We start from the raw sequence: 14,806 nt of genomic DNA on the forward strand, positions 1-14,806 counted from the left end.
AGCCGTGCCAGGTGCCCAGGGAACTATTTTAGGGCCCCCGAGAGTGGAGGGGGGAGGTGCTGAGCGCCACAGCCAGGGCCAGGGGAGCCAAGACATCCAGGGAACGGAACGGCCCAGTGTCGGGAGCCCACAAGTCAGCACGACGCGGGGATGGAGGACTGGGGGGGGGGGCGAGGACCCCCACCAGCCCTGGCACTCAGAGCAGAGACCCCGTAGGACCCCCCATCTCCCCTACTTTACATGCCCTCCCCTGCCCATGCAGGCACACGGCTCACACTCACCCCCACCTGGCAGGTTCCGTACACACTGCACTCCGTACACACCTGCCCCACTCACACGCCCGCCCCCTCCCAGCAGCGCCCCCACCCAGCAGAGGACCCAACTGGGTGACGGGTCGCGGGGCTCCCCGCCCCGCAGGGAAATGCAGGTAATCACACACCTCCCCTGCTCCAGCGCACGGGGGGTCGGGGATTGGCCCCGGGGGCAGAGAAGGGGAATCTGGGCCCCTGGCATGGGCGCAGGCAGGGAGGGGGAATCGTGCCCCTCCCCATGTGGGCACAGGCAGGGAGGGGCCCCCAGTTATTTTTGGAAGGCCACGTCTCTGCGCCTGCCCCGCTGGGCAGGTGTCACTGTCTTCGCCTGTGAGTCATTTTATCTCCAGCGGCTCAGCCCGACGGCCCGCTCTGTGCCAAGGACGCAGCCCAAATCCCCGTGCTGCACAGGGTGAGGTCACGCATGCTCAGCCTATTGTTACGGGTCGCTGGCGCTCTCCCGCCAGGAGGCACGGCCAAGCTCTGGGGCTGGGGGGCGGGCAGGGCTGGAGGCTTGGCAGGAGAGGCAGAGACAAGGGAGCGAGAGAAAACAAAGGTGAAAGGGGACTGGCGGGCGCAACGGTGCCGGGCTGGGGGCTGAGAGCCCCGGCACAACCACCGAGCCAGCAGCACAGCGCAGGCCAGCTGGGACGGGCGGAGAGAGGCAGGGATGAGAGGCGAGGAAAGGGGGCGTGGGATGGGTGGAAAGAGGGAGGTGCAAGGGGGACTGAGTGTGCACGAGGGCCGGGGCATGCCCTGGGGTGTGCACGAGGGTCGGGGTGTGCACAAGGGACGAGGCGTGCACGAGGGTGTGCACGAGGGCTGGGGTGTGCACGAGGGTCGGGGTGTGCACAAGGGACGAGGCGTGCACGAGGGTGTGCATGAAGGCTGGGGCGTGCATGAGGACCTGGGTGTGCACGAGGGTGTGTTCGTATGCACACTGGGCCTGCGTGCAGGAGGGACTCCCTGCGTGAGGCCGCAGGGAGCTGGGGAACCTGTGGTCTCGGTGGGTGGGAGGCGGGCTGCTTACTCCGGCAGCGGGCACAGCGGCTCTGGCTGTACTCCAGCAGCTCCGGCCCGCGGGCCTGCTCCTTCGGGAAGGCTCTCCTGCGCTCCTGCTGCAGCCGGATGCGCGCCGCCTCGTCCTTGGCAAAGGCTCCCAGGTCCTGCGTGTAGCGGCCATACATCTGGCAAAGAGAGCGCGGCGTCAGTGCAGCCCGGCGGACACGCAGGGCAGGTGATGGGCCGGACGCAGGGAGAATCTGCCCTGGGGACCCCCCCGCCTCCACGGGGGCTCTGTGACCCTGCAGGACAGGACATTGGCCCTTGCCCCCCCCAGCACAGACAGAGCCGGGGGGGGGGGAGATGCCAGCGACTTTGCCCTTCCCAGAATGTCCCAGAGCTCAGCATAGGGCCCAGTGCCAGCCCCACAGCAGCCGCTCGCACCCCCCCCATGGCGGTTTGAGGGGGGGTACGCCCGCTTCTTACACCCCACCTCCCTGCTGACCCTATTCCCCAACCACGGGTTGTGCTTGCCTCCCACCCCCGGGCCCCGCTTCCTCCCCGGCGGTGCAGTGTGCCCAGTTCAGACCGGAAGCTCCATGCCAATCAGGGCCCAGTGGCACTCTGTCCCCCAGTCTGCCAGGTCTCGCCCCCCCATCCCCTTCCTATGGCAGAGGGGGAAATCCACAAGCAGGCAGAGGTGGGCGCTGGCCTCCCAGCCGGGCCAGAACAATGCCAGGCAGATAAGGACACTTCACGATCAATAGCAATTGTTCCTCCAGTGCAATGCGTCTCCCAGCACCAGCGCCAGAAACGGGCCCCAGCGCCCAGCTGGGGCGGGCGGGAGGGCTGGCACCAGCACACAGCACCGCCCGGCCAAGTGACCCGCCAGAGGCAACAGCCCGCCGGCCGTGGAGGGCGCGTTCCCCAGCCTGCCAGCTCTCCGAGCCCGGGCCAGGTCAGGGAGCTGGCAGACTCCAAACAAGAAACCTCCCCACAGACAGGGAGACGGGTAGCCACTGGGTGCCAGCAACGGGCCAGCCCACGCCACCGAGCTGGGTGCAGCCTTTCTGAGTGGGGTCCCAGCCGATTTCCTGCCCCGCAGCCCCCACCTCGCTGGGTGCAAGGCCGGTGGAAGCCAGCAAGGGGACTAATACCCTAAGCTCAGAGCGTGCCCACTAGGAGTGGGGCCCGGCGCGCTGGCGATCTCTCACGCTGCCACAGCTCTTCGAGGAGGAGACTCATTAACCTTGTTTTTGTCTTCCCTTAGTTAGCAGAAGCAGATTTTCAGGGGGTCCCTGCTGGCTGCGGGGGCTGGTGCAGAGCAAGGGGACAGATGTAGAACAGGGGGAGGCCCTGTGGGCTAGGGGGCAGGCACAGAGCAGTGGGGGGAGGGCAGATGTAGCATGACAGGAAGGACCCCGTAGATTCCGGGGGGCAGCCACGGAGTGCTAGGAGGGGACGATTTAGAGCGGGAGGAAGGTCCCCATGAGTTATAGGGGCAGGTGCAGAGTAGGGCGCGGGCCCTGAGCACTGGGGTCCCTTCAGGCTAGAGGGGTCCCTGCAGTACTACAGACTTGCCCCACTGTGTGTGCCTGAACTGGTGAGTGGGCCGGAGGGCTGGGATGTAACATGGAGCCTGTAGCCCCCACATTGCTGGCTCAGCGCTGGCCACTCTCAGGGGCCGGTGACTGAGGGCCAGGCCCAGAGGCGAAGCCTTTCAGCTCTCGGTCCCACTGGGAGCTCAGATGCAGCCCAGGTCAGTTACAGAGAGCCACTGCCAGCCAGCGGCTGCCTGGGCCTGGGTGGAACAACTCCCTGGACCCCAATGATCGCAGCCTCCTTTCCATGGCCAGGGTTGACAGTGCAAAACAGCATGTGAAAGACTAACCTGCCCCCGGGGGGGGGTTAAGCCTGTCAGTTAGTGGGGTCTGAAGCTTCGCCCTATCACGTGTCCCTGCAGATAGCAGCCATAGGAATGGCCAATCCTCCATATCAAGCCCACTAAACTCCAGGCCTCACTCATATGGTGGCAGGGAGTTCCACAGGCCCGCTGGGTGTTAGGGACAGAAACATTTCCTTTGATCTTTCTGACATGCGAGTGTTGGGCTCCTGGGCCAAGTAACCGCGTCCCCCCCAGCACCATTGCTGCCAGCTTCCTTGGGGCAGCCAGGACCGGCTGGACAAAGGCAGAGGGATTCCCTTCCGGCTGGAGCTGAGGCCTGCTGGCAGGCGGAGCGTGGGACTGACCGAACGGGGAGCTGACGACAGGGATTGCCCCCTGCTCCTTCCCCCAAAGGAATCTGAGTGGGACAGACCCGGGGGGCGGGGGGTCCCTGTGGGCTGGGAAGGCAGGAATTGCCCTCCATGAGCAGGAGAAGCCTTGGCACTTGAGACTTTAAAAGTGGAGCTGGTTGGAGCCGCAGAGCTGCTAGCTGAGAGCTCCGCATGCCCTCTCTCTCTCTCCAGCGGGAAGGGGGGTGCGGAGTGGGCATTGATCCTGTACTGAACAGGCACTGCCAAGGACTCCCCCGGCAGGGCCGGATACCGAGTGCCAGGAGAAGTTAGCCAGGAACAATGGGAGGCTTTAGCTAAAGCCGGCCCCTCCTGGGAAGCAAAGACGAGGGGCCTGACGACTTTGGCACCGAGCGCATTGGAGCTTCAGCACAAGTGCTACGTGAGGGCCATGCCGATTCCTCCGTGGCCACAGACCAGACGCTGCCCCGGGTCCCAGGGCCGGGCTAGACGGGCCCCCCTGAGCCGGCGCAGCACCGGGCCTTGTCTGACCCAGCCCAGGGCACAGCTCGGCCCATGCCGGCCGCAGGGCTTGGCTTCCTGTCCCGGCAAGCCAAGGGGTGCCGGACCCCGGGGGACGAAGGGGGGAGTCTCAGGAGCTTTGCCCTACCCATCACTTGCTGAAGGCAGGCCAGACTTGCCCCCAGCGCAGGCCCAGTGATGGGAGGAGGGGTGCAGGGAGCAGAGGCCCACACTGGGGAGCAGGCACCATAGCCAGAGAGCCACGGAGGGAGGCCAGGCAGAAAGGGAAGAGGCAGGCCCTCTGAGCACCACGGAGGCAGCCAGGTGCCAAATGGACATGGCAGCAGAGAGGAGAAAGCCCCAGAGCGTGGGGTGAAGAGGAGGATGAATGGGGCCAGTCTCTGGGGCTCTAGGGCCTGAACATGGGAGCAGCCCCGTAGCTCAGCAGGTTTTGCCCACGGCAGATGAAGGGGCCCCGAAGGCCAGGCTCCTATGAGGCAAGCCAAGGGCCTTTCCCCGCAGCACACACAGACCCCAGAGCTTGCCCTGCGAGGGAAGGATGGACGGATGGTGCAGGGGGTTCAGGCTCTGACCCAGGAGAGCCGGGTTCAGTTCCCTGCTCCGCCACAGATGCCCTGTGACCTTGGGCAAGTCACTCAGCTCCCCATCTGTCACCCGGGGATAACGGCCTGGGCTGGGAGGGAATCTCTGTCCAGCCAGGCCTGGCTGTCCCCAGGGAGGCTGGTGGGAAGGATACTGGATGAGATGAAGCTACTTCCCCCCCTCCACCAGGACCTTAACCTTGGCCTGGGCCTGGACCCTAGCACTCATGTCACAATAAGAGGAAATGTTTTTGCCCCACTCTAAGCCAGGGTGAGCATGTGGAACTCCCTGCCACCAGATGGGTGGGCCGCAGAAGCTAGGGAGTTTGAAGTGAAGGACTGGCCATTCCAACAGGCCATGTGTGCAGTGGCACCGGTGAGGATAAACACATTAAAGATTTCCAGGCCCCGTTAAGGAGACAGAAGTACTTTAGACAGAGGTGGATGACACGCCATAGTGAGAGGCAGGGTCGAGTGTACCCACCGCCAGAACTTGGCCTTTCCCGACTCAGAGCTCAACAGCAATGCAGAATTCATGGAGCTTTGCCGGGTGAGGGGGAGGGGGGAAGTTTTGAGGGATTTTGTCGTTGTTTAAAGGGAAAGAAAAATGCATCAGCAAAGAAGAAGAAAAAGCCTCCCCACCCCTTGTAGGGAATCCAGCCCCGGCCAGGCACATTCTGAGCCCAAACACATGCACAGCAGAGCTATGGGACAGCATCTCCAGCGGCTTCCTCTGGAACAACAAAAGGCTCCACTCCCCGGGAGAGCCTGTCTCCTGCCAAATTCCAGCCCCGTCAGCTGCAGAACTGCTCCAAGGGAAAACAAAGCAGCTTGCAGGAGCTGAGAGGAGGGCGGCTCCCACCCGAGCCCCCTTCTCATCCTTCTATTGGCTGAGCCATCTCTGGTCCGACTTCCCCTCCTGCCAGAGGCCAGCCCTCGGAGCACCAGCGAGTGCCGCTGCGGGGGCTTTGAATGGAAACTGTTACGCACCCTTGACCATTTCACAGAGCAACTGTGCTGCAGCCCAGTGCTGCGGCCGGGTCTTTGTGCTGCCAGGTGCCATTGCAAACCCCTCTCTGATTCGCTGCCCCACCCCCCAGCTCTCCTGGCTGTTCCTGCTCCCAGGGAACCTTCCCCCAGTGGGCTGAGTGTATTACCCTTGGCTGCTGTGAGCTACAGCCCGGGCCCTGCTGGGGACTCAGTGCAGAACACTTGCTGAGGGGGGACGCCCAAGCCCAGGATTCAGTTCCCTGCTGTGACTCCCTGGTACATCCTGAGCAAGCCCCTTAGACTCCTGCAACTGACTCCACGGCCGGCCACTCAAGGCGACTCCCAGGCTCAGGGACGGCAGTCGGACGCCCAGGCAAGACACAGGGCAGGTCTCTGGGGCAGAGGGAGGTGCCCCAGCATTCCCTGATGAATAGACTGGAACCTCTGCCCCAGATATGCCCAGCTGCCTCCCTCCCCCCCCATCACTCGCTCGCCCTCTGGCCGATCCAGAGACACTCTGGAGCGCCCCCCGTTTGGGCTTCATCAGTTTTGTTCTTTCCCAAGTAAAAATATTGACACAACTGGGGCTGCAGCGATCCCCGTGTCCTGCCCGCCGGCTCGCCCCGAACCACCGCAGGGTGGGGGGCTTGGCTCACAGCACCCCTCCCCCCCCGAGGGGGGTACTGATCTTCTCTGAGAAGAGAGGCCCCAGGGAGAGCCTCATGGTTCCCCCAAGGACGGAGGATTCTCCTCTGCGCTGCGCTGGCTGTGCCCTCCCTGCTTGCTCTGTCCATGGCCGGGCGCTTTGTTCGGGCTCCCGGGGCATGGGGGGGGGGTGTTCGGGCACAGCTCGCCACCTCCCCCGGCTTATTTTCTCAACAAAGGCCTTTTGAAAACAAACAGCAGCGAGTCTCCGGCCTCCGCAGAGAAGCAGCTGAACAAGCACGGCTCTGGGCTGGGGGAGCTGGGGACATGGGGGGTGGGAGGGAGTCTCTGCTGGACCTTTCCGCGGACGCTCAGCTCCAGGGGCTGGGTTACCCCCGGGGGCAGCGCCTGAGCCCATTCAAAGGGCTCCTCCCCTGAGACAGCGCAGTGAAAATGCAGAGCTCCTGGCCCGGGAGCTGAAGACCGAGGGGTTTGACTCACCCAGCCCCCCAAGGGGCTGAGTGGAAGGGAGAGGGGAATTAATCCAGGCTGCTCTGACACCCATCGGGGCCCAGAGCGCCCCGCATGCTTGGGGAGAGGGCACTGGGCTGGCCGTGAATCTGCACTGGCCGGCATACCTGTGCCCCCCTCCCAGAGCTGAGAGTTGCATCTCTGGCTGCAGGAAGCAGGTCTGGGAGCTAAACCTGAGCCTCCTCGGGGAGAGGGGGGGGGCTGGGCACCGTTGCTCCATGTCTCCTCCTCGGCTCTGGAGCCAGCATGGCAGGCTGGGCAGGCGAGGGGAAAAGAGGGAGCTCTCGGCAGATGTCTGCGGGACGGTGCCAGCGTGAGTCTGGGGGCGGGGAGGGGGGAATCCTACCCCGGCACAGCTGTGCCCAGGCCTGCTTTTCTGTGCCCATGGGATGGACACGCTGGCATGTTCCAGTACTGATGCTCCCAGCCCCCCTCTGGCCTGCACTGGCCCATCGCCCTGGGTACACCCGGGTGCCCACCATGTCCAGTGACTAGCCGCCCAAGGCCCTGCCCTGAGCTCAGCCAGGGGATGAAAAGCAGAGCAGCCGACCCGACCTCCCCCGGCCCCGATGCCACCGTCTGAATGGGCAGCGGGGAGACCAGAATCAGGCACCCTCCCTCCCCAAGACCCCCCTGCAAACGGCAGCCAGCCATGGGGGCCACTCCAGCCTGCAGGAGCCATAGCCGGGCACAAGACGCAGCCTGAATTTCAAGGGGGCTGAGCCCCTGCGGCTCCAGCTGACTCCGGGGGCGGGGAGTCGCAGCCTTTCAGATGCCCGACACTGGCTCTAGGACTTGGGCACCCAGAGTTGAAGATTTTGGTCCCCCCCCCCGCCTACGTCTCAGGAAGCCTGGCTGCGAGGGGGCTAAAAAAGAATCAGTCATAAGCCCACACAGACTCGGGGCTCAGGCGGGGGCGCCAGGGGTCTGAGAGAGGCCGGGGAACCATGTGAGCATGGGGGGGGGGCTGCCCCCACTGCACGGGGACTCTCGGCTGCTCGCAGAAAAGGCCTTTTCTTCTGGGCCACGTAGCGTCCCCGAGCGCCAGGAGCGTCCGGGACAATGGGAACGGCAGCAGCAATCTGTGTCACGCTGCTTTTATTAACGGCCCTCTCCCCGGCGGCTGGAATTGCCCTGATCTTGTGAGGCGTAAGCTCCTCCGTCCCGGAGCCGTGGCTCCGAGCAGCGGTATGGGCCCAATCCCCGGCCGCGCCACGAAGCCTTTGCAGGAGGGCTGGGGAAAAAGTGGGGGATCCTGTCTATGCCCGCACGGGGGGTGGGGCAGAGTACAGGCTTTGGCCCTCCCCAGGGCGGGCTCCTCTGCCCGGACGCTGGGTGGAGATTGTGGCAGCAGGTGGGGGCACGTGTGGCTGCCCCTCCCCGGAGCCATCCTTCCCTTCACCCCCTGCTAACCTTGAGCCACCCCCTGTGAGGTGTTGCACAACACCCACAGCCAGGCAGCGTATTGACTGGCAGAGCCACACATCATAAAAGGGCCTCGACTGCGATTAGGGGCGGGAGATAAGGAGGCTGGAGAAGGGATCAAGGTCACGGGAAAAACAGAGGAGGGTGGAGCTGTCGGCGGGAGGGGGGGGAAGGGGGACCTGTCCCAGCCCCAGGGGGGGAGACTGGGGCCTGGCTATTTTGCGGGGTGGAGGGAGGGGAGAGAAGGGGAATGGGTGGGGGGGGACAAAGCACAGACTGTTCCCTGAAGAAGCACTTTAAACCCCATAGCGATTTGAAGGGCACAACGGGGGAGGGGCAGAGCCAGTGGGGGATGGGGTGAGGGGGGCACAGCCAGCATTCCCCATGGGGTAGTCTGCGAAAGGCCCATGCACCGTTCTGGGGGCGGGCTGTCTCCTCTGGCCCAGGGAAGCTGGCTCATCAGCGATCTTCCAGGGGAGATCTGCAGAGACAGGGAGCCCCGCGGGGGTGGAACCCACAAGATCCAAAACAGTCCCCTGCAGGGGCTGCCCCAGGACAGCTGCTCTCTGGGTAAGCACAGGGCAGAGAGCGCTGGGGGAAGGCCCCTGCCATGAACCACTGACTAGATGGGAAGAGAGTTGTGGGAGTGGGGAGGGGGGGTATTCATCAGCTGACACCCTCCTGCTGCCTGCTGGGGCCTGGGAGGGAGGGGCAGGGGGACAGCCACAGCTGGAGGGAAGATTCCCACAGCGCTTGTTCAAACCAGCCAGGTCAGGCTCCGGCTGGAGCCCAGCTCCCGGAGCTGCAAAGGAGCCGAAGCCAGTCACCAGTTGGGGTGAGAAGGCTGCGTCAGTGTCACGCACTCCGCCGGCCCCATGGCCACAGGCGCTTCCCCCAGCCCCGCACAAGGCAGCTGCAGCTTTTGCCTGGTGACTACAACGCCCCCCCGGCAGCTCCCACGGAGGCCCGGCAGTCGGTGGCCCTGAATCCCGGGTCGGAGCCGGGTTAGCCGGAAACGGGACACGCTGTGCCCCTGCCCGCAGGAAAGCACGGGGTACAATGAACGCTTCCCACATGCTCACGACAGGGGGCATCAAGGGGAGGGGAAGGGGGAGAGGGCGCCATCCTTCTCCAGAGCACCTTGCCCATGCCATCAGCTGGGCCCAACCCTCGGTGTCACCACGGGCACCTCTGTGCTGCAGATCTGCCGCCGGGACCGGGGGATTAGCACGGTCCCTGGGCTCCTGGGGCGTGGCAAGGAGGAAGGCGGCAGGGGCTGAGCAATTTGATGGACTGGTTCCCACCCTAACGCCTGAGGAACTGGGCCTCGCCCCGCTGGCTACGGAGGGAAGCCTGCCTGGTGGCATCGCCTCCCCCTGCGTTTGCGGTATGCCCCTTTCTGTGCCCAGCCGCAGAGGAGCTGCGCCCGTGGCAGCTCCAGCGAGGGTCCCCTGGCTCTTTCGCTGATGCTGCAGCGGCTCGTGCTTTCAGCTCCGCAGGTCCCCGGTTCGATCCCTGGCGTGTCGGCCCAAAGGGCAGCCATCGTCGTGGGAGGAAGGCAGGCCGCCCTCCACCCGGGCATGGGATCCTGAAGTAGTCAGCTGCAGGCTGTGCAGCCCCTGGAGGGCATTCTCCCGGCTGTTTGGTACCAGCTGCCCACAATGCCCATGCTCCAGTGGCAGAGGCCTGGGAGGGAACTCTTTCCCCAAAGCAGCCTGCCCCACGTACAGATGTGCGGTGAGGCTATTTAGCTATAGCCCCTGAAAATCAACAGCTGCCCTGCCCTAGTGGCTATCACCCCATCCGCCTCTCCCCAAAGACTGGCTATAGCGTCCTGGGAACTGCACCCGCCAGCCTGAGTGCGTGTCCCCGCAGACAGCCGCTTCCTGGCAGGGCATTGCCGGGAGACACCACGGGGCCGATGAATGGGCACATCTCCCCCTACGCAGCAACACTGCACCTAGTCCCAGGGCAGCATTCCAGCCAAGAAGCCCCCCGCCTCTCCACGAGGCAGCTCCAAGATCTCCAGATGGTCAGCATGAGCCAGTGAGCGGGGAAGGGGAGTCCCTGGGGAATTGCCGGCCTCCTCGCCATGCCACCTCCCCAGCATGCAAGCGCGGCTGTAACCCCGGCAGCCTGTGCCCCTCTGTTGATGCTGTGCAGTCACCCATTGCTCACCCAACACTGCATGTGCTCTACCAGTAACCCCTCCTCCAGCTCGCTCCCCCCACCAGCTGCGATCCACGCACCCTGCCTCGCCCCAGCCCCTCCCAGGCTCACATCCAGGGCAGGGGGATTTCACCAGACACCCAACAGCCACAGGACGACGTCTGCTGGCCAGAGAGCAGGACAAGAGACTGGGGAGAGGGGGAGCCAGCATCCCTCTCTCCCCACCTCTGAAAGGAGAAAGGCTGCTGGGATCCAGACCAGGTGCAGCCCCTGGCTGGGCCCACTCCAGGGCTCCATTCGCCCATCTGCCTCCAGCTGGCAGACGTCCGAAATCTGAAGTGCCTTCCTCAGGCCTGCCTGCTGCTCAGAGCTGGGCCCAAGCGGCCGCAGCGTGGAACTGACTGGGTTTCGGACCAGCCACAACACGCACGGGCGGGAGAGGCGGCGGGACAGGGCTCTGGCCAGCAGCAGAGGCACGGGGGCTGGCTGCCTGCAGGCTGGAGCAGGGGGCACAGTGTCTGTTATGCTCAGGGGGCTTTCAGAGGACTTTCTTTGCAGCAGACTCCTGACTCCTAGGCCCCTTCCCCCACCTGTACTGCCATTCGACAGCTCATCTGCTGTGGGGAACCCCAACCCTTCCCCGGCAATCAGCGAGCCAGGCCGATGCACAGCCACGGCCCTGAGAACACTCCGTGTCAGTGGCAGAGCCAGGCCCTGGGGTTCGACAGCTCATCTGCTGGGGGAAGACCCTTCCCCGGCACAGCGATGCCCCTGCTGGCTGCAGGTCTGTTACTGCTGGCTGCAGGTCTGTGGGGGAAGAGATGAGGCAAAGCCCACCCATGTTAGGGAGCAGCAGACCCAGGATTTCCCTAGGGGAGTTGTGCTGTGCAAAGAGAGCCACAATGCTTCCTTCCTCCTACAGGAGGACAGCTACCTGCCCTGGCTCAGTTTGCCCCGCATGGGACCAGGCAGTATTGCACTGGGTACATGCCCACGCTTACTAAGTGCTTACATGCTGCCATAAGAATGCAGCCACCTCTGGGGTGCAGCATGGAAGTTCAGTTCACCCAGGGCACAGCACAACAGCAGGGACATGGGAGAGCTGCTACTTTGTCCCATGGGGCTCGAGCCTCAAGGGACCATCCAGGCACCTGGCGTTCCAGCACCTCGACGGCTGCGCCTTCCAGAGCTCACAAGGCAGCAGAGAGCATGGTGCCAGCGGTGTCCCTTGCAGGGTATGTGCAATGCTGCATGCTTCTCCCAGCTGAGAAAGGGCTGCAGGCGGCTGCACACAGGTGAGGGGAAATAGGGTTAGAGCAAAGAGGGGCGTGTCCCCTCTCCATACAGCTCTGGAGAGATGCCGCCTGGGATGCTGCACCCAGCTCTGGGGGACTCTGGCATGGGGTGGGGGGGGAGGACACAGAGCCCCTGCCATGTGGGGGAGGGGGTAAGGGAGACAGGCCAAGCATGACGGGGGTGAGGGGAGCCCCTGAAACAGAGCGGGATGGGAGGGTGGCACACAGGAGCTTGCGGGGAGGGAAATGAAGGGATGCCAGGAGCACCTGGTGCAACGAGGAGCTCGGCCTACTCAGGCTACGATGCGTGAGACCCTCGAGTAAAGGTGTGTTCACAACCACAAGCCTCTGGGTTGTTTAATGGGAGATGAGATCCCGGAACACAAGATGAAGCCTGCAGGACGCAATATCAGCTCGCCGAGCCCCCGACAGCCGGTCCAATCCCGCCCCAGGATGGAGCAAGTCCGGGGACCAAGCGGAGCACATCTGACCTGGACGCTGAAGTGAACGGGGAGCTGGGGGAGGAGAGGTTGATGCAGGGACACGCGGTACCCACGGGGAGATGGCAACACCAGGCTGTGGGGGCTGGAGGGGTGGGACAGAGAAGGGAATTGCCACGATGGAGGCAAGAGACGTGGCTGAGAACTGCCAGAGAGGTGGGGAGTCGGGGACAGGCCTCGGCACAAGCGGGGCGCTGCTGCTGCTGGATGGAGAAGAAGGGAAGCTCAAGGCAAGGGATGCTCCATTCCCAGGTGTTAGTGAAGGGAAGGAAAGGGGAGGGGAGAGAGGGGATGGAGGCTGGTTCCCGTCACGCTTTGGTCTCCCAGCCGTTCAGCTGCAAGGAGCTGAGTAAAGCCGCATGTTTACTTGGTGAGTCCAGGCAGGAGTCATCGCAGGCCTCGTGAGATATGAAGACATCTAGGGCGCAACACTAGCACCATAAACATGGGAGCTAAGGTTAAAGGCGGAGCAGATATGCTCCCTCGGGAGGGGAGCAGCAAGAAGTGAGCTGCGTGGAGCTGGGTCTGGACGCAGAGGAGAGGCACCCCCAGAGACGGGTGCTGTAGAAAGAGAAAGGCGGCAGCAGGGAGCCGGGGATACCCACCACTGTGCAACAGCAAGACGCTTAGGGGCTGGGAAGGAGAGATTAAAGGAGTTAAGTCCGTCTAGCTGGACTGCACAACACGCTACGTGGGGGGGGGGGCAGAAAAAGGGAACGGGCTGCAGCTCTGAGAGTGGCCTTAATGGGGGGATTGTAGAAGGGGCATAAGGTGGTGGAAGGCGACAAAACGGATCAAATGACAATTTGACCATGTAAATGGGCAGTTTCCTGATGGATCCTGCTGGGAATTGTCCCTGGAAAGGGCTGGGAGCCCCGTTGCTCTCTGATGGGGGGGTGGATGTGGCCAGGAAATTGCCCCCCCCCAGGGATGAAGGAGACACCCCATTACCTGTGCCATTTAAAACTGTTACAGGCCTGGGGGAGAGAGAACAATCCTGCCCTGGCCCTGGGGAAGGGAATGTAGAAGAGGGGACCTAACGGGGGAGGGGGTGCAACCTGTATCTCAACTTTCTATGAAGGAAGGTCTGAAGGAGCACAGAGAACCCCCAGATTGGCCACCAGGTCAGGCTCAGCAAACGCCCGGCCAGCCTCCCACACCAGTTCGGGTCTGGCGTGAAAGCCCATGGTGGGAGGACGCAGCAGCATCGCTCTCCTGGAAGCGCTGAGCTTCCCCTCCGCCCTCCCCAGGGACCCCTCAGTAGGACCCCGAAGTTCATACACAGTGGAGCACCTAGATGAAGTTGTTCTGATTGACAGGAACCGGTGCCGGGAGGCAGAGGTGGTGAGTGGCGGGGAGAAGGGGTCCCAGGCGCCAACATGGCAAACACGGCGCACGCTGAGGAAGGAGCAGCCTGGTGCCACGAGCAGGCACCGAAGGATCTGAGCCCCTGCGGGTGACAGGGAATCAGCTGAAAGCTCTCTGATGCAGAGCCCAGCCTTGGCCCCCCTCCCCTATGCCAAGGCAGGCCTGGCCCAAGGGTGGGGGAACTGCCCCTCACGCCAGCTCACTGAGTCGGCAAAGCAAAGCAAAGCAGCCCCACGCCGCTGGTGGGTGCCCCCAGCCCCAGCACCCACGCATGGCGCCACCTCTTTTCCTGGGGGCGCTGCACACCCAGCCCCACAGCCTCCTCCTGGGGGTGCCCGCAGCCCTGGCACCTCCCCATTCCCCACGTACCCTGGTGCCTGGCATTTGCTGGGGGGGCGGGGTGGGACTAGTGCAGCCAGCCGCAAGGCACGTGCCCTGTCCCCCACGCTCCAGGGGTGCCCATGCGCCCAGCCACAGCCCCCCACCCCCTACCGTGCCCCACGCCCAGCCCCGCGGGCCAAGCGAGAGGGGCACCAGACGTGCCCCCTGCAGAGTCCGCCCGCCCCGGCTGGGCCCCCCCCCGTCCCGGGCAGCGCTGGCAGGGGGAGCCGCAGGCGGCCGCACTCACCAGGGTCTGCTCGTAGTGTAGCGCTCGCGGCTCCATCCCGTCCGCGGCCATCGCGGCCCCCGCAGAGCCCCGGCTCCGGCCCCGCTCCGCTCCCCGGGCTGCACCCGTCGGCTCCTGCCCTGCCCGCAGCCCGAGCCGGAGTCCGGCGCTCGGCTCTTCCCCCCTCCCTGCCCCGGCCTGGGGCGGGCCCGGGGCGATCGCTCCGCCTCCGGCCAGGAAAGGGCTGGAACGGGGGCGTGGGGACGGGCTGCACCGGGGCAGAGCCGGCCCGGCCCCGGCCCACGCAGCGAGGGAGCGTCCCGGGCACCGGCCGGAAGCCCGGGCTGCCCCGTGCCCCGGGAGAAGCCCTGCAGTCCTGCCGGGACAGGCTGGGGCCAGACTGGCACGGCCGGGCAGGAGGCTGGGCCGGCCCCTGGCCTGGGGCAGAGCCACCGCGGAGCCACCCGCTGGTGGGCGCAGGAGAAGGGGCTGTGGGACTCTGTCCCCCGGCCTTGGCCCGTCTGCCCCTGGGGATGGCACTGCCCTGCCCTGCCCTGCCCCGTCTCATCCCATCCCTCGGTGCTGCCAGGGTCCAGGCACGGCT

At 64.7% G+C, this 14,806-nt stretch overlaps 1 protein-coding gene across 1 annotated transcript in view; it reads right to left on the minus strand.

Moving 5' to 3' along the window:
* Positions 1 to 14,343, minus strand: part of CLCN2 (chloride voltage-gated channel 2) — a 34,460-nt gene extending 20,117 nt beyond the window's left edge. The window contains exons 1-2 of the mRNA XM_067536510.1: positions 14,224 to 14,343; positions 1,342 to 1,498 (exon numbers count right to left, since the gene is read on the minus strand). Of these exons, the coding sequence (XP_067392611.1) occupies positions 1,342 to 1,498; positions 14,224 to 14,274 (208 nt within the window). The 5' untranslated portion in view covers positions 14,275 to 14,343. The remainder of the gene's footprint in view (positions 1 to 1,341; positions 1,499 to 14,223) is intronic.
* Between the last annotated feature and the right edge of the window lie 463 nt (positions 14,344 to 14,806).

Source organism: Emydura macquarii, unplaced genomic scaffold (assembly GCF_026122565.2).
Source record: "Emydura macquarii macquarii isolate MOO-44397 ecotype Brisbane River unplaced genomic scaffold, CSIRO-AGI_Emac_v2 contig_3603, whole genome shotgun sequence".
NCBI lineage: Eukaryota > Metazoa > Chordata > Testudines > Chelidae > Emydura > Emydura macquarii.